Here is a 25,391-nt window from a genome sequence, read left to right as displayed (position 1 = left end):
AGCACTTTGGGGACAGTGACCATAATTCTATTCGTTTTAAAATAGTGATGGAAAAGGATAGACCAGATCTAAAAGTTGAAGTTCTAAATTGGAGAAAGGCCAATTTTGATGGTATTAGGCAAGAACTTTCGAAAGCTGATTGGAGGCAGATGTTCGCAGGTAAAGGGACGGCTGGAAAATGGGGAGACTTCAGAAATGAGACAACAAGAATCCAGAGAAAGTATATTCCTGTCAGGGTGAAAGGGAAGGCTGGTAGGTATAGGGAATGCTGGATGACTAAAGAAATTGAGGGTTTGGTTAAGAAAAAGAAGGAAGCATATGTCAGGTATAGACAGGATAGATCGAGTGAATCCTTAAAAGAGTGTAAAGGAAGTAGGAGTATACTTAAGAGGGAAATCAGGGGGGCAAAAAGGGGACATGAGATAGCTTTGGCAAATAAAATTAAGGAGAATCCAAACTGTCTTTACAAATATATTAAAGAAAAAAAGGTAAGTAGGGAGAGAATAGGGCCCCTTGAAGATCAGCAAGGCGGTCTTTTTGTGGAGCCACAGAAAATGGGGGAGATACTAAATGAATATTTTGCATCAGTATTTACTGTGGAAAAGGATATGGAAGATATAGGCTGTAGGGAAATAGACGGTGACATCTTGCAAAATGTCCAGATTACAGAGGAAGAAGGCTGGATGTCTTCAAACGGTTAAAGGTGGATCAATCCCCAAGACCTAATAAGGTGTACGCGAGAATTCTGAGGGAAGCTAGAGAAGTAATTATTGGGCCTCTTGCTGAGATATTTGTATCATCGATAGTCACAGGTGAGGTGCCGGAAGACTGGAGGTTGGCTAACATGGTGCCACTGTTTAAGAAAGGTGGGAAGGACAAACCAGGGAACTATAGACCAGTGAGACTGACATTGGTGGTGGGTTGTTGGAAGGAATCCTGAGGGACAGGATGCACATGCATTTGGAAAGGCAAGGACTGATTAGGGATAGTCAACATGGCATTGTGCGTGGGAAATCATGTCTCACAAACTTGATTGAGTATTTTGATGAAGTAACAAAGAGGATTGATGAGGGCAGAGCAGTAGATGTGGTCTATATGGACTTCAGTGAGGTGTTCAACAAGGTTCCCCATGGGAGACTGATTAGCAAGGTTAGATCTCATGGAATACAGGGAGAACTAGCCATTTAGATACAGAACTGGCTCAAAGGTAGAAGACAGAGGGTGGCGGTGGAGGGTTGTTTTTCAGACTGGAGGCCTGTGACCAGTGGAGTGTCACAAGGATCGGTGCTGGGTCGTCTACCTTTTGTCATTTACATAAATGATTTGGATGCGAGCATATGAGGTACAGTTAGTAAATTTGCAGATGATACCAAAATTGGAGATGTAGTGGACAGCGAAGAGGGTTACCTCAGATTACAACAGGATCTGGACCAGATGGGCCAATGAATGGGCTGAGAAGTGGCAGATGGAGTTTAATTCAGGTAAATGCGAGGTGCGGCATTTTGGGAAAACAAATCTTAGCAGGACTTATACACTTAATGTTAAGGTCCTAGGGAGTGTTGCTGAACAAAGAGACCTTGGAGTGCAGATTCATAGCTCCTTGAAAGTGGAGTCGCAGGTAGATAGGATAGTGAAGAAGGCATTTGGTATGCTTTCCTTTATTGGTCACAGTACTGAGTACAGGAGTTGGGAGGTCATGTTGCGGCTGTACAGGACATTGGTTCGTCCACTGTTGGAATATTGCGTGCAATTCTGGTCTCCTTCCTATCGGAAAGATGTTGTGAAACTTGAAAGGGTTCAGAAAAGATTTACAAGGATGTTGCCAGGACTGGAGGATTTGTGCTACAGGGAGAGGCTGAACACGCTGGGGCTGTTTTCCCTGGAGCGTCGGAGGCCAAGGGGTGACCTTATAGAAGTTTACAAAATTATGAGGGGCATGGATAAGGTAAATAAGCAAGGTCTTTTCCCTGGGGTTGGGGAGTCCAGAACTAGAGGGCATAGGTTTAGGGTGAGAGGGGAAAGATATAAAAAAGACCTAAGGGGCAACTTTTTCACACAGAGGGTGGTATGTGTATGGAATGAGCTGCCAGAGGATGTGGTGGAGGCTGGGACAATTGCAACATTTAAAAGGCATTTGGATGGGTATATGAATAGGAAGTGTTTGGAGGGATATGGGCCGGGTGCTGGCAGGTGGGACTAGATTGGGTTGGGATATCTGGTCGGCATGGACGGGTTAGACCGAAGAGTCTGTTTCCATGCTGTACATCTCTATGACTCTATGACTCTATGAAGAGACGTTGTTGGGCCTTTTTAACCAGTGTCGAGACTGTAGTGTTGAAAAAGCATAGCAGGTCAGGCAGCATCCGAGGGGCTGGAGAATTGACATTTCGGGCATAAGCCCTTCATCGGGAATGAGGCTTGTGGGTCAGGGCTGAGAGACAAATGGGATGGGGTGGGGTTGGGGGGAGGTAGCTAGGAAAGCGATAGGTGGATGAAGGTGAGGGAGAAGGTGCTAGGTCAGAGGGGGCGATGATGGATGGGTCCAGAGGGCGGTGCCGAGTTGGAGGCTTGGGACTGGGATAATGTGGATGGAGGAGAAATGAGGAAGCTGTTGAAATCCACATTTACCCCATGTGGTTGCACGGTCCCAAGGCAGAATATGAGGCGTTCCTCAGCAAAATCCTTTTCTGAACCCTTTCAAGTTTCACAACATCCTTCTGATAGGAAGGAGACCACAATTGCATGCAATATTCCAAAAGTGGCCTAACAAATGTCCCGAACAGCCACAACATGACCTCCCAACTCCTGTATTCAGTACTCTGACCAATAAAGGAAAGCATACCAAACGCCTTCTTCACTATGGCACGGTGGCACAGTGGTTAGCACTGCTGCCTCACAGCACCAGAGACCCGGGTTCATTTCCCACCTCAGGCAACTGTCTGTGTGGAGTTTGCACATTCTCCCTGTGTCTGTGTGGGTTTCCTCCGGGTGCTCTGGTTTCCTCCCACAGTCCAAAAATGTGCAGGTTAGGTGAATTGACCGTGCTAAGTTGCCCATAGTGTTAGGTGAAGGGGTAAATGTAGGGGAATGGGTCTGGGTGGGTTGCTCTTCAGAGGGTCGGTGTGGACTTGTTGGGTCAAAGGGCCTGTTTCCACACTGTAAGTAATCTAATCTAATCTATCCTATCTACCTGTGACTCCACTTTCAAGCAGCTATGAACCACCACTCCAAGGTCTTTTTGTTCAGCAATATTCCTGAGGACCTTACCATTAAATCTATAAGTCCTGCTAAGATTTGCTTTCCCAAAATGCAGCACCTCGCATTTATTTAAATTAAACTCCATTTGCCCCTCATCAGCCCATTGGCCCATCTGATCAAGATCCCATTATAACCTGAGGCAACCTTCTTCGCTGTCCAGAACATCTCCAATTTTGGTGTTTTCTGCAAACTTACTAACAATACCGAGGCTGAGTTCTGTCTCCATTATTCACATTTTGAGTAGTATTTACATGTGTTGCAATTGAACCTGAGTTATCAATTACCTCACTTCGATTGGGAAGGAGATCCTGGTGCTCCACAGGAAGGAGAGCATTCAAAAGAGGGCAGCAGTGAGATGAGAAGAGGAGGATTCTGGGAGTAGTAGACTCACTCACCACGACTGAGAAGAGGTTACGGAGGATTCAATGTCAAAGAATGGTGGCACCTAAACATTACATTACTGTACTATTTCCTCTCTCCCTTCTTCTTGAACCAAATCGAGCGGTTCCCTGAGCAGACTGTCAAAGCCATTTGGCAGAATGCCTTATCGCCAGAACTTTCCAACAAGCACCAACACATGGCTTGGCTGGTGGTGAGAAGGGCTCTGCCTATGAGATCCTTTATGCACACCCGGACTCTCAGCCGCACCGCACGCTGCCCTCAAAGCGGCTGCGGGGGGACGAGACTGTCACACACCTCCTTCTGGAATGTGCCTATGCAGAAGAAGAATGGAGAGGAATACAGTGGTGTTTGTCGAGGTTCGTCCCGAGCAGCGCCATGACGCGGGACTCCGTGCTGTACGGTCTGTTCCCCGGGACGCACACCGAGACAAACATCAACTGTGCCTGGACGATCATCAACTCGGTGAAGGACGCTCTCTGGGTGGTCCGAAACCTGCTGATCTTCCAGCTGAAGGAGTTGACCCCGACTGAGTGTTGCAAACTGGTACATTCCAAGGTCCAGAACTACGTGTTGAGGGACGTGCTGAAGCTTGGGGCAGCTGCCGCCAAGGCGCGGTGGGGAAAGACCACTGTGTAACATCTGCCTGCCTAAAGAAGAACAGGGGGCCCACGCAGTCATTTGGGCTCTGCTGACGCCTCAGCTAAAAATGTAATCGTACAGACCTGTATATATGAATGATTACTCTGTCTCTGTAAACCAAGAAATAGAATATTTACAGATGTATGGCATGACCAATTGTACAGATCATCAAAATATTTTATGAATAAAATATATTTTTGAAATAAAAAAAAAGAGAGAACGAACATCAACTGTGCCTGGAGGATCATCAACACGGTGAAAGACGCTCTTTGGTCTGTCGAAACCGTTGGTCTTCCAGTTGAAAGAGGTGAGTCTGACTGAGTGTTGCAGACTGGCACATTCCAAAGTCCAGGACTACGTGCTGAGGGACGCGCTGAAGCTTGGGGCAGCTGCTGCCAAAGTGCAGTGGGGAAAGACCACCATATAAAGTCTGCCTGCCGAAGAACAACAGGGGGGCCCACTCAGTAATTGGGCTCCGCTGATGTCTCAGCTAAACATCTGGATGGTCAACATACAGACTTGTCAATACAAATGATTCACTCTGATCTCTGTATGTAAGTACATGTAATGTATATATGAATGGCATCACTAACTGTACAGATATCAAAAGATTTCTAAGAACAAAGTATATTTTTGAAATAAATAAAAATAAGAGAGAAAATGGGGGGTCCACTCAGTAATTGGGCTCTGCTTGATGTCTCAGCTAAACACCTGGATGGTTAACATACAGACTTGTAAATACAAATGACTTAGTCTGATCTCTGTATGTAAAGACATGCAATGTATACATATGAAAGGTATCACCAACTGTACAGATACTAAAAGATTTTTATGAATAAAATATATTTTGGAAATAAAAAAAGGGAGAAAATTTGGTTGTAGGTTAAAACTATCACAGCTCTAGAAACAGCAGTGAGGCTGAATTGTTTCTGTTGAGGTTAAAATGTGGGCTTTGGTGAGCATTGGGCTTTTCTAAGGAATGTGAGCAGCATTAAGTTTTGACTAGCAAAGTCTTTCCTTTTCTTTTAATCCAATGGTTATTAGATGCTCAGTAAGTGGAGTGGTATGCTCCACCTGTGAAATCATAGAAGACCTACAGTGTGGAAACAGGCCCTTCGGCTCAACAAGTCCACACCGATCCTCCAAAGAGTAACCCACCCAGTTCCATTCCCCTACCCTATTATCACCCCTGACTAATGCACCTAACCTACACATCCCTGAACACTATGGGCAATTTAGCACAGCCAATTCACCTAGATCTTTAGATTTTGTGAGGAAATCCACGCAGATGCGGGGAGAATGTGCAAACTCCACGCAGACAGTCGCCGAGGCTAGAATTGTACCCGGGTCCCTTGCCTTGTGAGGCAGCAGTGCTAACTACTGAACCACAGAGATGTAGGAGATCAGGGAGAACTCAAATGTCCCTGACAACTACATCTGCAGGAAGTGTGTCCAACTGCAGCTCCTCTCAGACCACATCGATCAACTGGAGCAGTAGTTGGTATCAGTAAATGAGCATAGAGGAGACAGAAGGTTTTATAGATAGGAATCTCAAAGATATGGTCATACCTAAGGTGGAGCCACATTGATAGGTGACTGCCACGAGGGGCAGGCAAACAGTGCAGCTATTTCCCTCTCAAATAGATACACTATTTTGGATACTGTTTGGGGGAAAGCAACAGCAGCAGCCAGGTCAGTGGCACTGTGATTGGCTCTGTTCTACAGCAAGGAGGGTCGAACTGTAGGCAAGTGTTAGTGATAGTGGATTCTGTAATCAGGAGAACACATAGGCATTTCTGTTGCTGTAAGCAAGATTCCAGAATGCTGCATTGACCCCTTGGTGCCAGGGTTAAGGTTAACTCTGAATGGACACAGGACATTCTGAAAGGGGATGGTGAGCAACTCAGTGATGTTCGATATTGAAACCAATGATTTAGGCTGACGAGAGATGAGATCTTGCAAAAAGTATTTAGGGAGTTAGATAGAAAGTTGAAAAGCAAAACGTCAAGGGTTGTAATCTTGATATTACTCCATGTGTCACATACCAGTGAGTCCAGAAATAGGAAGATAATTTGATTGAGTGCATGGCTAGAGTGCTGGTATAAGAGGGAGGGTGTCAGATATGCTTTAGATTCCCTACAGTATGGAAACAGGCAATTCGGACCAATAAGTCCACACTGACTCTCTGAAGAATAACCCACCCAGACACATTCCCCTACCATATGACTAATGCACCTAACATTATGGGCAATTTATCATGGCCAATTCACCTGATCTGCACATCTTTGGATTGTGGGAGGAAACTGGAGCACCCGGAGGAAACCCACGCAGACACGGGGACAGTGTGCAAACTCCACACAGACATTTCCTGAGGCTGAAATCGAACCTGGGACCCTGGCGCTGTCAGGCAACAGTGCTAACGACTGGGCCATTTTGCCACCCATATCTGGATAATTGAGATCTTTTTCAGGGCAGAAGGGACCTGGACAAGAAGGAAGGATTGCATCTAAACTGGAGAGTCACCAATATCCTGGCAGGGAGATTTGTTAGCGCCACTCAGGAGGGTTTTAATTAGTGTGGCTAGGGAGGTGGGAACCAGAGCACGAGGTCTGAGCACTAGGCGATCTGAATTGTATTTAGAATCATAGAGTCAAGCAGCATGGAAATAGACCCTTCAGTCCAACTAACCCACGCCAACCATGTTCTCAAACTAAACTAGTCCCACATGCCTTTGCTTGGTTCATATCCCTCCAAAACCTTTCCTATTCATGAACCTATCCAAATATCTTTTAAATATTGTAACTGTGTCTGCATCCAAAACATCTTCTGGCCACATTTAAACCAACCACCCACAGTGTAACAAAGTTGCTCCTCATACCCTTTTTAAAACTTTCTCCTCTCACCTGAAAAACATGTCCCCTAGTTTTGAACTTGCCTATCCAAAGGAAAAGACCATTGTCATTCACCTTATGTATGCCTCTCATGATTTTATAAACATCATTAAGGTCATTCGTCAATCTCCTATACTCCAGTGAAAAATATTCCTAGCCTATTTAACTTACTTTTATAACTCAATCTATACATTCCTAGCAACAACCTGCTAATTCTGAAACCTCTCCAATTTAGTAATACCCTTTTAAAACTGGGCAGCCGGAACTGCACACAGTACTCCAGAAGAGGCCTCACCAATATCCTGTACAACCTCAACATTATGTCCCAACTCCTCAACTCAATGGTCTGAGCAATGAAGGCAAGCGTGCTTCTTAACCACCCTGTCTACATGTGTTGCAAACTTCAAAGAATTATGTACCTGAACCCTTAAGTCTCTCTGTTTTACAACACTACCCAGGGCCCTATCATTAATATGTCCTGCCCTTGTTTGTTTTACCAAAATGCAATACATTGCATTTATCTAAATTAAACTCCATCTGTCGCTCTTCAAAACATAGACCCAATTTTTCAAGATTCCTTGTACTATGAGATAAACTTTGTCACTGTCCACTATACCACCAATGTTGGTGTCACCTGCAAACTTTACTAACTATGCCTCCTATATTCTCATCCAAATTACTGATATAAATGAAAGAATGAAGACCAAGTACTGATCGTTGTGGAATTCCACCGGTCATAGGCCTTCAGTCAGAAAAACAACCCTCCGCCAATACTACTGTATCCTACCATCAGCCAATTTTGTATCCATTTAGAAAGCTCAGCTTAAATCCCTTGTGATCTAACTTTATTAATTCAGAGCATAACAGGTATTAGTGCACAGAACTAAGATCTTATATCAGTATAGAAACTTCGTTGAGCAAAGAGCAGGACTGGCAGCTCAAAATTCCAAGGGCTAGATGTTTCAGGCATGATAGAGGGGGATATATGAAGGGTTGAGGAGTTGCATTACTGATTCAGGAAAATGTCACAGGTGCACTAAGAGAGGACATCATGGTTGGAGAGGCCATAGAACTCAGGAATAAGAATGGTGCAATCACTATGATGGGGTTATACGATAGCCCCTCCAATAGCCAGTGGGAGATAAAGGAACAGATATATTAGCAGATCATGTAACCATGTAAAAACAACACAGTTGTTGTAGTAGATGATTTAACTTCCCCAATATTGGCTGGGAAGCCTTTAATTCTCAGTACTTAGATGGAGCAGAATACATTAGGCGCATCTCAGAATATGTAGGTGCATCCCAGAGGGGCTGGAGTATATCTTGTATTGGGGAATGAACCTGGCCTTTTGTCAAAGTTTCAGTGGAGGAGCATTTTTGGAACAGTGATCATAATTATGTAGGCTTTAAGATAGTTATGGATAAGGATAAGACTGGTGAAAGTGCTAAACTGGGAGAAGTCTAATTACAACAGTGTTAGACAGAACTGGAGAAATTAGATTGGGCTTGGTTGTCTGAGAATATAACCACATCTGACATGTGGAAGTATTTTATCAGATTTGAGGACCGGCATATTCAGGATGAAATATCGATGGCAAGATTCAGGCAGCCTGAATGACAAGAGATATAGAAAGATCATTTAAAAATTAAAAGGAAACACATGCAAGGTTTAGGAAACTGAAATCAGGCAGGACCATGAGGAATATAAAGGAAGCAGGAAAGAAAATAAACAAGAAATTAGGTGTGCTGAAAGAGCCATAAAATGTGCTTGGCAAGTTGCATTAAGTAGAATCCTAAGGAATTTTATACATATGTTACAAGCAAGAGGGAGCTAGGGAAAGGGTAAACCCAGTCAAGGAGTGGGATACAAAATTAACTTGGTCATAGAAGACAGAGAAGTTTTTTTTATTGGAGGCCTGTGACTAATGGTGTTCTGCAAGAATCAGTACTGGCACCTATGTTGTTTATAATTTTATATCGAGTCATACTGTTATAGATAGTCAGCATGGAAACAGACCCTTCAGTCCAACTCGTCCGTGCCGACTAGATATCCGAACCCAATCTAGTCCCATCCTCCAGCGCCCGGTCCATATCCTTCCAAACCCTTCCCATTCATATACTCATCCACATGCCTCTTAAATGCTGCAATCATACTAGCCTCCACCACTTCCTCTGGCAGCCCATTCCACACATGCACCACCCTCTGCATGAAAAGGTTGCCCCTTAGGTCTCTTTTATATCTTTCCCCTCTCATCCTAAACCTGTGCCCTCTAGTTCTGGACTTCCTCACTCCAGGGAAAAGACCTTGTCTAGTTACCCTATCGAGCGAAAAAAAAACCCAGCCCTCTCCCTACAGCACAATCCCTCCAATCCCAGCAATATCCTTGTAAATCTTTTCTGAACCCTTTCAAGTTTAACAACATGTTTCCTATAGCAGGGAGACCAGAATTGAACGCAGTATTCCAAAAGTGAACTCACTAATGTCCTGTACAGCCACAACATGACGTCCCAGCTCCTATATTCAATGCACTGATCAATGAAGGCGAGTGTTCCAAATGCCTTCTTCACCACCCTGCCCACCTGCGACTCCACTTTTAAAGAATTATGCACCCCTTGATCTCTTTGTTCAGCAACACACCTTGAGTTCTAACATTAAGTGTATAAGCCCTCCCCTGACTTGCCTTTCCAAAACGTAACACCTCATATTTATCTAAATTAAACTCCATCTGTCACTCCTCAACCAATTGGCCACCAGATCAAAGTCCTGTTGTTCTCTGAAAAAACCTTCTTCACTGTCCACTACAGCACCAATTTTAGTGTCACTGCAAACTTACAAACTATTCCTCCTATATTCACATTTATGTAATGATAAAAAGCAGCGGACCTAGCACCGATCCTTAGGGCAGACCAATAAATCATAGGCCTCCAGTCTGAAAAATGCTTATAAGTACACCAAAGCGATGTTTTGTGTGACTCGCTTTGGAAGTGGGTAAGAATTCTGCATTGGTATTTTGGATCTGGAGCAGCATCTGAAGCTCCAAACTGTATTCCTGAATTGCACAACTTAAATAATGCATATACCTGCCATATTTGATAAGAAACATTCATCAGACAGCTTCTAGCCTTACTGCTTATCGTTAGAAAGGTTAGTTGTGTTGATTTTTGAAAATTCCTCCAAACCAAAGTGTTTGCAGCTAAAATTGTTCTCTATATAAGACACAGTAATATTCTTTTGAAAAATGTTTGACTGTTGATGGTAAGCCTAAAATGATTATATTAAAAAAATTTATCGTTCTGTGCATGCATTTCAATCATCAATCACGTCATTGATATTTTCTGGCAAAAATAGTTTCTCTAATCTCTGAGGATTAGAATTTTGGATGCCAACAAGTAGATTCATGGTTCTCTTATTTGGAAATGTTATACTCAGTAATTATTCACTGATAAAACATGAATTTCTAGCAATCATAAAACTACAAATTTAAGGGCTCTTATGGATCAGTGATAGTGTACCTACATCTGAATTAGAAGGCCCAGGTTCAAGTCCAACCTGCTTCAAAAAATTGGCATAATGTCTCTGAACTGGCACTTTATAAATACCTTTTGAGGGCTCTTGTGTCACTGGGTTCAAATAGACCTGAGTTCAAGTCCTACCTGCTTCAGAGGTGTGTAACAACAACGTCTCTGGTGAAGCTGATTAAAAATTCCTATAAATACAAATGTGAGCACTATTGCTTTCTTTTGCATTATACTCTTAATAAAAGTGAATTCTAATTACTTACAATATTCAAATCCTACTTGAATTCCACATAGCTTCAATATTAATTTCATGAAATCGTTTAATCAAAAAACTGAATACTACTGTCAAAATTCCTTACCAGCATCATCAAATGTCCTCGTATTATTAAATATGCCATTAATTACAAAATGATGCGAAGTAACACAGAACTCTCCACAGCCATTCTCATCACTTCCGTGGCCTGTGATTACAGCATATAGCTCAACCTGAAATACAATTGGAACGGCTAAATGAATATTTAAAAGCTTCAAAAATTAAAACACAGATTTCTCTCTGCCGACCATTTGCAGTTTAATCTTACTATATGCAATATCAGTATACAGTATTTTAACGTGTTTATATCAAATTTAAGTACGTGGGAATGTTTGCACTAAAATTAGAGCAAAAGAATTTTCAATAAAACTGTTGTGTTTGTCTGATCATCTCACATAATATGGGTTTATTTCAAGAAGTACATCCAAAGGATATTGCATTGACTAACACCCACTCAAGCATTAAAATTAATGCCAATTTAATTCAGACTTCAGAAAAGCATCAATCCATAAAGTACTGCTGCCATGAGGGTGAAGTAGCAATTCTGAACATTAAAAAGTAAAGCAGCAGGAATCATAATCTTTCAGAATCTGAACTAAAGGAGAACCAAAGTTACTTTATGAAACAGACAGAAACAGAAATTGCTAAATTTGTGAAGAGAAAACATTGTTAACATTTTGAGTCCAGTAACCTTTCTTCAGAATCTTCTTTCACTTATGAAGAAGGGTCACTGGACTCAAAATGTTAACTCTGTCTTTTCTGCACAGCTGCTGCCAGACCTGTTGTGTTTCTCCAGCTATTTGTATCTTTGTTCTGATCTCTAGCATCTGCAGTTCTTTGTTTTATTTTAAGGTTACTTTATGGCCTGGATTGCAACAGCAATAATTTGTATTGTTTTTGATGTAATGAAATATTCCAAAATTTTAATGAAGATGTTTCATAGACTGTTTAGAAATGATTTCAGTTTTGTGGAAAAATTGATTTATTTCAGGTTTTGTGGAGATACCTGGTCATTAAAGAGTCAGTGTGAACTTTGGAGCTTTTTTTTAATGAAAGCCTTCCTAGAAATCACACAATTTATAATAACTACTTGCTTTTTCTGGGGCTATTGAACAGTATGTGGTTTGCAGTTTATCCAGGTCTTGAATTGGGGAAAAGCCAGTGAGGAAGGGGCTGCTTAGCTGTTCTCTCCTGTTTCTGAAAAATAAATACTAATTATGAGTTCAGGATGAAACAGACTTTTTATTATGCAGAAAGAAGCCATTTGGTCCATCTTGTCTGCTCCAGCTCTGAGAATTTTAACTTAGTGACATTCTCCTGCCTTTGTCCATAACTCAGCACATTATTATTGCTTAAATAATCACCCAATACACTCCTAATGCCTCAAATGAACCCACCTCCACCACATTTCCACACCTTAATTATTCTCTGTGTGACATTATATTTTCTAATTTCTCTCACTTCGCAATCTTCTTTTGCAAGACACTTTAAAACGGTGCCCCCTGGCTCTCAATCCTTTTACAGTGGGAACAGTTTCTCCCTGTTTACTTTGTTCAGAATTCTTATAATTTTGAAAACTTCAATCAAACCTCCTTTCGGCCTTCTTGCTCTCCAAGGAGAAAAAAAACCAACATCTTAAATCTTTTTTTCATAACATAACTGTCTCATCCCTGGAACCATTCTCATAAACTTCTTCTACATTCTCTCAATGCATTCATATCTTTTCTAAATTGTGGCATCTAGAATTGCAGTCCAGCTGAAATATAATAAGTGTCCTATACAAGTTCTTAATAACTTCTCTCCTCCTCTATCCTATGACCTTATTACAGGAGTACTGTATACCTTATTAACAAATCTCTTTAATCGTGCCACCTTTAATGACTTACGGTTTCTCTGGTCCCGCACATCTATTTGAATAGTACCTTTTATTTTATACTGCCTATCCACATTCTTTGTACTAAAGTATGTTTCACACTGCACTTTATTGAAATACATTTATCATCTATCCACCCACTCCAACAACATATCAATGTCCTTTTGAAGTTCTACATTGTCCTATTTACAGTTTACAATTCTCCCAAATTTTATGCCAAATGCAACTTTTAATTGTCCCCTGCACACCCAGATGTAGATCATTAACATATATCAAGACAAGCAAGAATTCCAATACCGATCTCTTGGGAACTCCAGTGCAAACCTTGCCCCAGCCAAAAAATACCCACTGATCATTTCAGCATCCTTTGTCTGCATATCTGAAAGCTGAAAAGACCTAAAAACTGAAGATTTTTTCATCAGTAGAGCTAAGCAGACCACATCAGACCTGTAGAGTCAAAAAGGTGGCACTGGAAAAGCATAGCAGGTCAGGTAGCATCCAAGGAGCAGGAGAGTTGATGTTTCAGGCATAAGCCCTTTGGCAGGATTGGTACCTTTTATTTTATACTATGCACTATCAACAGTGCATTCCTCAAACCTTAGTTGTAACACAAGATACTTCACAAATGCATTAGAAAACAAAGTATGCCTCAGAGCTGATAAAGCTATTAGGTGAGATGACCAAAAGCTTGACAAAGTGGTAGGTTTTAAGAAATGTTCTAAAGGAGTAAGGTGAGACAGAGAGGTAGAGAGATAGTAGAAATACATTCAAAAGCCTGGGGCCTAGACAGCAAAAGGCATAATCAGTAATGATGGTGCAACTAAAACTGGGAAATTACAGAGACAGAAAGGCATAAACCAATTTGAAAGTAGGGATGAATATTTTATCATTAAGATGTAGTTTAACTTAAATGTAAATCAATCAGCACAGGGGTGCAAGCGAAATGAAACCTGTTGCACATTAGTACAGCTGAGTATTTGGATGGCCTCAAACTTTCAGAGGGTATAACATTGGAAGCCAGCCAGGACACCATTGGAATAATTGAATCTAGAGGTAACAAATGAATAAATAAGGGTTTCACTAGGCAATGATAGGGTGAAGACGATTGATTTTCCAGAGGTGGAAATAGTTGTTCTTCGTGATGGCTTGACACCAAGTTTATGAACACACTGGCATAATTTCAAACTGTTGCCAAAAAGAGTAACAGAATCAGTAGTTAGTGAATGGAGTTTGGAGGAAAGAGTAAAGGCAAAAGCTTTACTGTCTAGCATCGAATCCAGGTCCCTGGCGCAGTGAGGCACCAGTGCTAACCACTGAACCTCTGTGCCACCCTAATTTCTTGATTTCTGGACATACAAACAAAGAACAAGAGTGAGCCCCTTGACCGTTGGAGCTTGCTCCACCATTCATTAAGACTAATTAAGCCTGATTTGATTTTAACTTCAACTCTGTATTCCTGAATATCCTAATAATCTTTCATTTACTTGATCATCAAGAACGTACCTAATTTTGTCTTGAAAATATTTAAAGATTCTACATCCACTGCTTTTGAGTTATCCTACTGTCTTCAAAACGACGTTGTATGGAGTTCTACAGTGTGTCGGTGATAAAACCCACTAAATTACTTCCCAGGCAATAGAATTGAAAATTGCTGATTCCAGCTGGAAAATCACAAATAAAACAACCATGATAACCCTTAAGACAGACTCCGACATGGAATGGATAAAATTATCCAAACAATTATTTCCAAAATAATTTTCAAAGGGAGGCTCTGTGAGTCTTACCTTCGCTCTGACAATGGAATACTTTGTTTACTTCATTAGTAAATGCAGAATGGTAGTTACATGCAATGTGGTCAAAATTCGCCTTGGACAGTGATGAAAAATCTGTTATCAGATCAGTCACCCATCATATGCATCATCAGATATTCTGCTCCATTGCAGTCAATGGCATTAACCATTATTTCCAACAAACGGAGAGTACTATATGTAAGTTGCCTGTGAATTTGCCCATATAACAATAGTGACATCTTTACATTGTATCCATTGTTTCAATGATATTGCAAACAGTACTTGGTTTTGGAGTTCAGTTAGAGAACATTAACCTACAGAATAGTTGGGTGCTTAGTTTGACTGGTGTAGCCTTGATGGGCCAAAAGGCCTCCATAACTATGATGATATGGCTGTTTTGGAACACCAAGGGAATTAAAAGCCCTGCCTAAAAGCAACTTTTTTTTCCGTATATTAGGCACAAAGAACAAAAGTTGGTGAAGTGTACAGCTAGAATTTTACAGAATTTTGGAAAAGAGATGCCTGTGCAACAAAGGAAAAGCTAATGACTACGGCTGAGACGACTGAAAACATTCAGTACCAATCTTGAAACTACAGAAACTGTGTGGAGGTTAGTATCAACAACCACATTTCCAAACCTGAAAAGAATATAATATTTTTGAAACAAATTATATTGCTGCAGTACTGATGCGAAAATAACTCTCTAGGCCAGGGAGAGAGATCCATTAACAGAGAGAAGCCAATGTTATATCCTATGAAAATGCCAATACTCTTGTAGTTTCTCCCACTGGACGAAGATTTATTCTGCAGCATGTCGAACATAAAGAAGGATGGAATATTGTATAAACTAGGATGTGTCCCAAGTTGTTCTTCTGTTTTGTCTTAGAGATGCCTTAATTCACAGAGTTAGACCTTGGAGATAGGTATCGGGAGAAGCTCTATAATAAAATTAAGGATGTTAAGTGTTGGTGATATTGCTGTGCTGAAGATATGATTAAGTTTCTTTGTGTTTAATTCCATGCCAAGTGTTTATTATGTTTTGAAGGAGCATTCTCAAAGGAAGAGACATCATAGATGAAATTGTACTCTGCTACAAATCATCTCATTTTTAACTTGTTAAAAAATGGAATTCACATATTGGAATTTCTTTCAAATATTTATTTGTAATCTGTGTGTAAGTATCTCAAAGGAAGAGACATCATAGATCAAAATGCACTCACATCTTGGAATTTCTTTCAAACATTTATTTGTAATGTGTAATCGGATGGCCTGTGAAGCCTGGAGTGTGACTCTCACTTGTTGTGTCTAAATGGGACTCTGGCAAAGGAATGGAATGGGCTGGTGAAGCCCAGGCATGACTGTAGCAGCGGAGAAGGAAAAATTGGGCTCTCTTTAACTTGAAGCCATGGATTCTTTTGCCGAGCCGGTTTGTTTTTCTGCAAACGTATCATCACCTCACTCGGTGACATCATCAGTGCATCTTTGATAAGGTGTTGGTGATCTGCCCCACCTGGATTTATATGTCTCTGTTTGTTGGTACTTCCGGTTCTGTACCTGAGTGGGTTGTGTATGGGCTCCAGTTCAATGCATCTATTGATTGAATTCCGGTTGGAATACCAGGCTTCAAGGAATTCTCTGGCATGTCTCTGTTTTGCCTGAGTTAGGATGGTTATATTGTCCCATTTGAATTTGTGTCCTTCGTTGTCTGTGTGGTTGGAAATGAGAGAGTACTGGTCATGTCTGGCAGGGGCGAGCTGATGTTTGTGTACTCATATGATTGGTTTTCTTCCTGTTTGTCCAAGTAGTGTTTTTAACAGTCTTTGCAGAGTATCTTTAGATTATGTTCATCCTGTTGGATATGGGTCTTAGGTCTTGAACTTTTGTGAGGAGCTGGTGGAAGGTGTTTGTGGGCCACTAAGATTCCAAGGGGAATGAGTAGTCTGGTGGTTATCTCTTATGTCTTTGATGTCTTTGATGTATGGTATGTTTGCTATCTCGTCTGGTCATGTAATGTATTTTTCTTTGGGTTTGTCCTGTACATACCAGAGGATAGTGCTCTTGGCGTACCCGTTTTGTTTAAATCCTTTGAATAGGTGCTCTTGTTCTGCCTTCTGAAGTTCTGGGTTGCTGCAGTGTATCATCGCCCATTTAAATAATGTCCTAATGCAGCTGGGTGGTTGTTGCTATAACTCAGTATCTTGTCAGTATGAGTGTTCTTCCTATACACACTGGGTCTGAGTTCCCTGTAGGTGTGCATTCCACTAATACGTCCAGGAAGGGGTGGGGGGGGGGGGCCTGCTGTCGTTTTCTTCTAACTTTATTCCGGTGAGGATGTTATTGATGTAGTGGTAGGTTTCTTCCAGTGTGCACATTTAATGATGACAAAGGTGTCATCTACATACCGGATCCAGAGTTTGGCTTAAACGGTGGAGAGGACCGTCCATTATAAGCTTTGCATTACTGCTTCTGCTATCAGTCCTGATATTGGGGATCCCATTGGTATACTGTTGATTTGTCTGTACACTTGTCTATTGAATGTAAAGTGAGTTGTGAGGCATAAGTCTAGCAATTTTAATATGCTGTTCTTTTGGTGCTGCTGGTGTCATTGGTAACCACTTCGTCCAAGAATGTGGCAATGGTATCCTTGGCTAAGTCACTGTCCATAGATCTGAAGAGTGCTGTTACATCAAATTTAATCATTTAAAAACACACCAGATCGGTGCATGAATCCATGACTTCATCCACAAGCCAAGCTACAAATCTTCTCAAGGTAACTTTAACCTATCTTTCTTTATTTTAAGTTAAAGTGAATGGCACCTATGCATGGTGACATTACACACTTTTCACCACTTTATATTGATTACACATGACAATATGTAAGTCATTCTTGATTCTTGGCAGCTACAATCAACTTTCAATGTTACCATGATCAAATAAATAGTGGCTAGAAGTATCTGAATAGTGACTGCCTTGCAGTGATTAAGCGATGGGATTATGTCATCACATACATTTTTGTTACTTTATGAGTTTAGAGTACACCTGATGCACATGGCATGAGGCAATCTTAGATGTCTCCCCACCTAGATGTAATGGATAGCTAACATTATGTTAGGCTTGGCACCATGGCAATGACCAGTGTCAACCTCAGCTATGATTTTGCAAACAGTCTAATGACATCCGCTTATAGAGCAAAAACAATCAGAAAATATTTCCAAGAACTTTTGTGAAGGTGTTAAATAATGGTAAAAGCCTGTAGAGAGATAGGCTGAGGAGTTTTTGAGAGACAAGGAGTACCTGGAGCGCTTTTTAAGAAGCAATAGCAGTTCCATGTGGGAGTTGAGCAACCAGTCTTTAAATGTGGCAACATCACTGCTGTATCTAAACGAACAAAAACCTATAGGTGGTATTCAATGCATTCTTGCTGCAGCAGCCACTGATATAAATGCTGTGGTTCTGTTTGCCGAGCTGGAAGTTTTTGTTGCAAACGTTTCGTCCCCTGGCTAGGCGACATCATCAGTGCTTGGGAGGCTCCTGCGAAACGCTTCTTTGATGTTTCCTCCGGTGTTTATAGTGGTCTGTCCCTGCCGCTTCCGGTTGTCAGTTTCAGCTGTCCGCTGTAGTGGTTGGTATATTGGGTCCAGGTCGATGTGTTTGTTGATGGAGTTTGTGGATGAATGCCATGCCTCGAGGAATTCCCTGGCTGTTCTCTGTCTGGCTTGCACTATGATAGTAGTGTTGTCCCAGTCGAATTCATGTTGCTTGTTGTCTGCGTGTGTGGCTACTAAGGATAGCTGGTCGTGTCGTTTCGTGGCTAGTTGATGTTCATGTATGCGGATTGCTAGCTGTCTTCCTGTTTGTCCTATGTAGTGTTTAGTGCAGTCCTTGCATGGTATTTTGTACACTACATTCGTCTTGCTCATGATGGGTATCGGGTCCTTCGTTCTGGTGAGTTGTTGTCTGAGCGTGGCTGTTGGTTTGTGTGCCGTTGTGAGTCCTAGGGGTTGCAGTAGACGTGATGGTACAGAGAAAACCGAACGGAGAATTCACTACAAGGGTATACAGGAAAGCCACACACACAGACCAAGTCCTAAACTATGAAAGTAACCACCCCAACACACACAAACGAAGCTGCATCAGGACACTATTCAAAAGGGCCACAACACACTGCAGTACACCAGAACTGCAAAAAGAAGAAGAGGAACACTGATGACGTCGCCTAGCCAGGGGACGAAACGTTTGCAACAAAAACTTCCAGCTCGGCGAACAGAACCACAGCAACGAGCATCCGAGCTACAAATCTTCGCACAAACTTTGAACTGATATAAATACTGCATTTTGGCATATAGTGATATAAGTGAAAACAAGGAGAATATTGTCCAGGAGTATCATTAACTGGGGTCATAACAAGTCAGATCCCAAAATGAAACTTGGCTTGACAGATCATACCTTATTTTTGCAATAAATTAACATTGTGGTTAACCGCTGAAACATTTTCACATGCAGCTGCAGATGTTCTTTGCAATCAGAACATGAGTTTATTACACAAAAGAAGAGAAAACAAACAAAATTTCTATTGATTCGGGGACGTGGATGCACTTGCTGGACCAGAATTTATTGTGTATTTCTGATTGCCCTGGAGAAGGTCATGGTGAGCTATCTGCTTGAACTGCTATGATTTATTTAGTTTAGGTAGACCTACAGCCAGTAAGAGGGGGAGTTCCAGGAGTTTGACTCACTGACCATGAGGGAGTGATATATTTGCAAGTCAAAACACAGAGTGGCTTGGATACAAACATGCAGGTATGGTGTTCCCATATGTGTCCTTGATGGCAGTGGTCATGGGCTTGGAGTAGTACTTTCTAAGGAGCCTTAGTTAATTTCTGGCATACATTTTGTAGATGGTGCATACTGTATGTCAGTGGCAGAGGTCAAGAATGTTTGAGGCTGTTGTGCCAATCAAGAGGACTGCTTTATCCAGGATATTATCAAGCTTCTTGAGTGTTATTGGAGCTAACATCATCCAGGCAAGTGGATAATACCATCACACTCCTCACCTTGTACCATGTAAGTGGTGGACAGATTTTGGGGGGCAAACATAGAAAATGCTGGAGAAATTCAGCAGTTCTGGTAGCATCAGTGAAAAGGGAAACAGAGTTAAAGATTCAAGTCCATTATGGGGTGTTCTTTAGAATTGAAGATGGCTGGCCTAGGACATTATCCTGAGGAACACCTAAAGACTCTAGAGCAAAAATGACTGACTCCCAACAATCAAAACCATCTTTGTTTGTGATAGGGATGACTCCAATCAATGAAGAGTCTTCCTTGTCATTCTAATCGACTCTAATTTTGCCAGTAATACAACGCTTGGAATGGACAGCCCTCCCCACCATCCAACCCAAACTCTGGATCCGGTATGTAGATGACACTTTTGTCATCATTAAATGTGCACAACTGGAAGAAATCCACCACTACATCAATAACACCCTCACTGAAATTTAATCAAATGCTGTCTTGATGACAAGCATAGTCTAGCTCAACTCACATCCTTACAGTTAGAAAGATCTTAGCATAAAATCAAAGAAAAATATTTCATCTGTTAATCAACACCATCCATTACAGAGTCTCAACACCAAAGGAATTACATCCTTATCTCATCTCTTCAGTTCTGAGGAAGTCACTCGACCTGAAACGTTAACGCTGATTTCTCTCCACAGATGCTGCCAAATCTGCTTTGCTTTTCCAGCAATTTCTGGGGTTTTTTCCTGATTTCCAACATCTGCAGTTCTTTCATTTTTGTTATAGTGACTGGAGTTGGGATTCAATATTGTTCAAAAAGAAATTTGAGTTGTGTTAACAAAGGAATTGTTTTTATGTTAACTGAATATACATAATTTCAATTGATTTGTAAACCAATAACATGTACTTTTATGGAGTGACATGTGCAGCAATTCATTAAATAAAGATCCCATATGTTCTTGCTCTATTGACAAATTATAATAGAAGAAGAAAGATTCTTGAATTTTTGCATTAGAATTTATTATCTGTTCAGACCGTCTCTCATTTCCTCTGTTCAGGTCCTAGGGAGTGTTGCTGAACAAAGAGACCTTGGAGTGCAGGTTCATAGCTCCTTGAAAGTGGAGTCGCAGGTAGATAGGACAGTGAAGAAGGCATTTGGTATGCTTTCTTTTATTGGTCAGAGTACTGAGTACAAGAGTTGGGAGGTCATGTTGTGGCTGTACAGGGCATTGGTTAGGCCACTGTTGGAATTCTGTGTGCAATTCTGGTCTCCTTTCTATCGGAAAGATGCTGTGAAACATGAAAGGGTTCAGAAAAGATTTACAAGGATGTTGCCAGGGTTGGAGGATTTGAGCTATAGGGAGAGACTGAACAGGCTGGGGCTGTTTTCCCTGGAGCGTCGGAGGCTGAGGGGTGACCTTATCGAGGTTTACAAAATTATGAGGGTAAATAGGCAAAGTCTTTTCCCTGGGGTTGAGGAGTCCAGAACTACGGGGCATAGGTTTAGGGTGAGAGGGGAAAGATATAAAAGAGACCTGAGGGGCAACTTTTTCACAGAGAGTGGTACATGTATGGAATGAGCTGCCAGAGGATGTGGTGGAGGCTGGTACAATTGCAACATTTAAGAGGCATTTGGATGGGTATATAAATAGGAAGGGTTTGGAGGGATATGGGCCGGGTGCTGGCAGGTGGGACTAGATTGGGTTGGGATATCTGGTCGGCATGGATGGGTTGGACCGAAGGGTCTGTTTCCATGCTGTACATCTCTATGACTCTATGACTCAGTGCAGTTAGATAGACAGAAAGTGATATATTTTCTATTCTTCTGGCATCAATATCTTAGGCACCAGAACAAACAGAATTTATCAAATGAAATATTGAAAATATTAATCTCCTCTAAGGAAAAGTAGAGTTCAGCCTTAAGCATTTTCCATATAAGCAGTGTAGAGTTTTTCAGCTTCTCCTGATGGAGATGAGTGCAAGTAATTCTTCAACACTGCTCAACTTGAAATATTTTGTAAGTACTGTGTAAGTTGATTTTCGTTTTTGGAAGGATTTTTCAAAGATTGATAAATGACTTGAATTCCAGAAGTGAGGTAAGAATGACTGCTCTTAAAATAAGTTTGTGAGCAATTCACTCCATGTGGCATTAAGGATGTCGAGCAAAACTGGAGTTAGCAGGAATCAGGAATAATTCTCCACTGGTTACAGCCCTACTTAAGGTGGATAATTGTGGTTCTTAAAGGTCAATCAACACAGTCCCAGAACATCACTACTGAAGTTCCTGAGGCTAGTGTCCTAGTTCTAACCATCAGCAGATGCTTCTTCAATGATCTTGCCCCCATCATATGGTCAGAGGTCATAAGTGGAGAAGCTTGCTGACAATGGCAAAACATTCAGCACTATTCTCAGTTGGCTAGACAGCTGGTTTGTGATGCAGAGTGAAACTAACAGCAAGGGCTCTCTTCACACACTGGCTGAAGTTACCATGAAGCATTCTCCTTCTCAACCTCTCCACTGATCTGAATGGTAGTGACCTTCAGGTTAAACCATCACCAGTTGTCTCTCCATAATGAGAGAGCAGCTCTATGGACCAGTTAAAAAAAATGTAATTCCACAAGGACTGAAGTCATTTGTATATCAGCAGGAGCTGGACAATATGCATGCTCAGGCTGGTAAGTGGCAACATTTGTGCCAGGCAATGAACATCAGCAGCAAGAGAGCACAAAACCATCTCCCTTTGATATCTGATACATTACCATCACTGAATCTCCCACTATCAGCATTCTGGAGGTTACCATTGACCACAAACTGAACTGGGCCAGATATATAAATACTGTGGTGACAATGACAGGTCAGAGGCTGGGAATTCTGCAATGAGTAGCTGACCTCCTGATTCCTCAAAGTTTGACCACTGTCTACATGGCACATGTCAGAAGTGTGATGGAGTACTCTCCAAATGCCTGGATGCATGTAGCTCCAACAACAATCAAGAAGATCAAAATTCTTCAGGAAAGAACAGCCTGCTCAAATGGCCCTCGAACTCAGCACCGCCTTCCTAACCTGCAATCTTCTTCCTGATCTCTCCGCCCCCACCCCACTCCGGCCTATCACCCTCACCTTGACCTCCCTCCACCTATCGCATTTCCAATGCCCCTCCCCCAAGTCCCTCCTCCCTACCTTTTATCTTAGCCTGCTGGACACACTTTCCTCATTCCTGAAGAAGGGCTTATGCCTGAAACGTCGATTCTCCTGTACCTTGGATGCTGCCTGATCTGCTGCGCTTTTCCAGCAACACATTTTCAGCTCTGATCTCCAGCATCTGCAGTCCTCACTTTCTCCTGCTCAAATGGTACCCTATTGAACAGCTTACTCATTCAGTCACTCCACCACATATACCACCATATATATATATATAGTAGCACATACCATCTACAAATTGCACTGGAGTACCTTCCAAACCTATGATCATAACCCTCAAGAAGGATAAGGGCAGCAGATGCATTGCAGCATCACCACCTGCAAGATCTCATTCAAGCTGCATACCACCCTATTTTGGAACACTATGGCATTTCTTCGTTGTATCTCGGTCAATATCCAGGAACTCCAATCCCCTCATAACTGTGGATACAGCTATAGCCAAGGACTGCAGCAGTTCAGTACCACCATCTTCTCAATAGTAATTACCATTGGCCAGGCTACTGATTCTTACATCCTATAAATGGGCATAAGTAAATTCCAATTCAATTTTTTTAGCCTATTTGACGAATTAACTATCTCTTCTTTCGCTGAGACTTCAGCAGTATATTCTTTAGTAAAGACAGACCATCAGGGAACGGATGATTGCTGAACAAGTACCGCTTGATAGACTGTTGATGATCCTTCAAACATTTTGCTAATGATTGAGAATAGACTTACAGGGCAGAATTAGCCAGGTTGGATTTATCTTGCTTTCTGTGAACAGGACTTAGCAGGGTAATTTCCACATTGCTGGGTAAATGCCAGTGGTGTAGCTGAACTGGTAAGTCTTAGTTAGCAGTGCTGTTAATTCTGAAGCACAAGTTTTGCTGTTAGGGCCCCATGGCTCTTGCAGGATTGAAATATCTTCAGATATTTCTTGATATCATATGATGTGAAATGAATTGGCTGAGGACTGGCATCTGTGATGCTCAGGACCTCAAAAGGAGGCTGAGATGGATTACTAATTGCCACTTCTGGCTGAAGATGAATGCAAATGCTTGAGGCTTTTACACTGATATGCTCCTCTAGCATTTTCATTGAGGAAATGGATAGTGGAGACAAAGTCTTGTCCTCATATTGAGGATAGCCAACATTGTGTTGTGTGGCACAACTAGCATGCTCGATGGAACAGATTTTGAATACATCGAACAAATCAAAACCAGGCATTCATGTGGTGCTGTAGACCATTGGCTGCAGCAAAATTGTGTACAACCACATCTGTAAGCCTGTCACGTCCAGCATCAAGCTCAGGGACTAACCCTGATTCAATGAAGAGTGTAAGAGGGCATGCCAGGACCAACAACAATGAGCCATCATCCTGATAAAGGTGCAGTATCAAACTCTTCACATGTCAAACAGTGGAAGCAGCACACAATAAGCAATCCTACAAAAAAAAAGTCTAAGCCCTGCAGTCCTGCCACATCCATTCATGAATGGTGTTTGACAATTAAACAACTAACAGGTTGTGGACTTATAGACCAGACAGCAAAAGTGAAATCCAGCAATGAAAGGGAACACAGCAGCATGGATTTTTAACTGGTTGAATGATAGGAAACAGAGTAGTGATAAACAGTTGATTTGCACTGGATGGACATATACAGTGTGGTTCTGCAGGCCTTAGTTTATATTAATGACTTTGCCTCGTATGTAAAGAGCATTAATCCAAAATTTGCAGATGGCACAAAAGTTGGAAGCATTGTCAACTGTGAGGAGGACAGAGATAGACTTGGATAGGTCACAGACAGGCTGGTAGAATGGGTGGACACATGACAAATAAAATTTAATGCAGAAATGCAGTGATGCATTTTGTTGGGAACAATGAGTAGAATCAATTAGAAATAAATGATTTGATTCTGAAGTAGATGCAGGAACAGAAAGAGCTATGGGTATATGTGCAGGAATCATCGATGATGGGAACAGACTGAAGAGACATACAGAGTCCTGTGTCAAAATATATCACATATGCTTGGATTATAAAAACTAGAAAGTTAAGAAGAGCTTTTATAAAGTAATAGTTCAGCCTCAACTAGAGCACTGTATCTAATTCTGAGTACCATCTTGGAGGAATGATAAGATGAGATTGATGAAGGCAAAGAAGATTTACAAGAACAGTTGAAGGGATGAGGGACTTAAGTTATGTGGAAAGATTAGAGTAGCTGAGGTTATTATCCTTAGGGTAGGTTGAGAAGGAGTTTGCTAAAAGTGTTCAAAATCATCAGTAATCAACTCAGAGAAATTGCTGTGATTGAGAACTAGAGGGCTCTGGTTTAAAGAACCAATGACAAAGGGGACCACTTCTTTATTCATTGAGTGATTATGATCTAGTATACAATGTAAAAGAGTGTGTTGGAAGCAAAATTAATCATGGATTTCCAAACGGAATTGAAGAATATTTCAAAAGAAATCAAATTTTCAGAGATGCAAGGTAAGAGGTGAAAATGGAACCAG

The 25,391-nt window shown here is 41.5% G+C and overlaps 1 protein-coding gene across 2 annotated transcripts in view; it reads right to left on the bottom strand.

Annotated features, from left to right (window-relative positions):
• The window catches only part of ngly2 (N-glycanase 2), a 246,308-nt gene that overhangs the window by 37,214 nt on the left and 183,703 nt on the right, over nt 1-25,391 (bottom strand). For both annotated transcript variants that reach the window (XM_087987132.1, XM_043689893.2), the window contains exon 10: nt 11,071-11,197. In XM_087987132.1, coding sequence (XP_087843258.1) covers nt 11,071-11,197 — 127 coding nt within the window. The remainder of the gene's footprint in view (nt 1-11,070; nt 11,198-25,391) is intronic.

The sequence above is a fragment of the Chiloscyllium plagiosum genome, unplaced genomic scaffold, assembly GCF_037043375.1.
Source record: "Chiloscyllium plagiosum isolate Xiang-an unplaced genomic scaffold, Cpla_swu_hap1 HiC_scaffold_5, whole genome shotgun sequence".
Lineage (NCBI taxonomy): Eukaryota > Metazoa > Chordata > Chondrichthyes > Orectolobiformes > Hemiscylliidae > Chiloscyllium > Chiloscyllium plagiosum.
The sequence above is the reverse complement of the archived record's forward strand: the minus strand, read 5'-3'. Positions and strand labels throughout refer to the sequence as shown.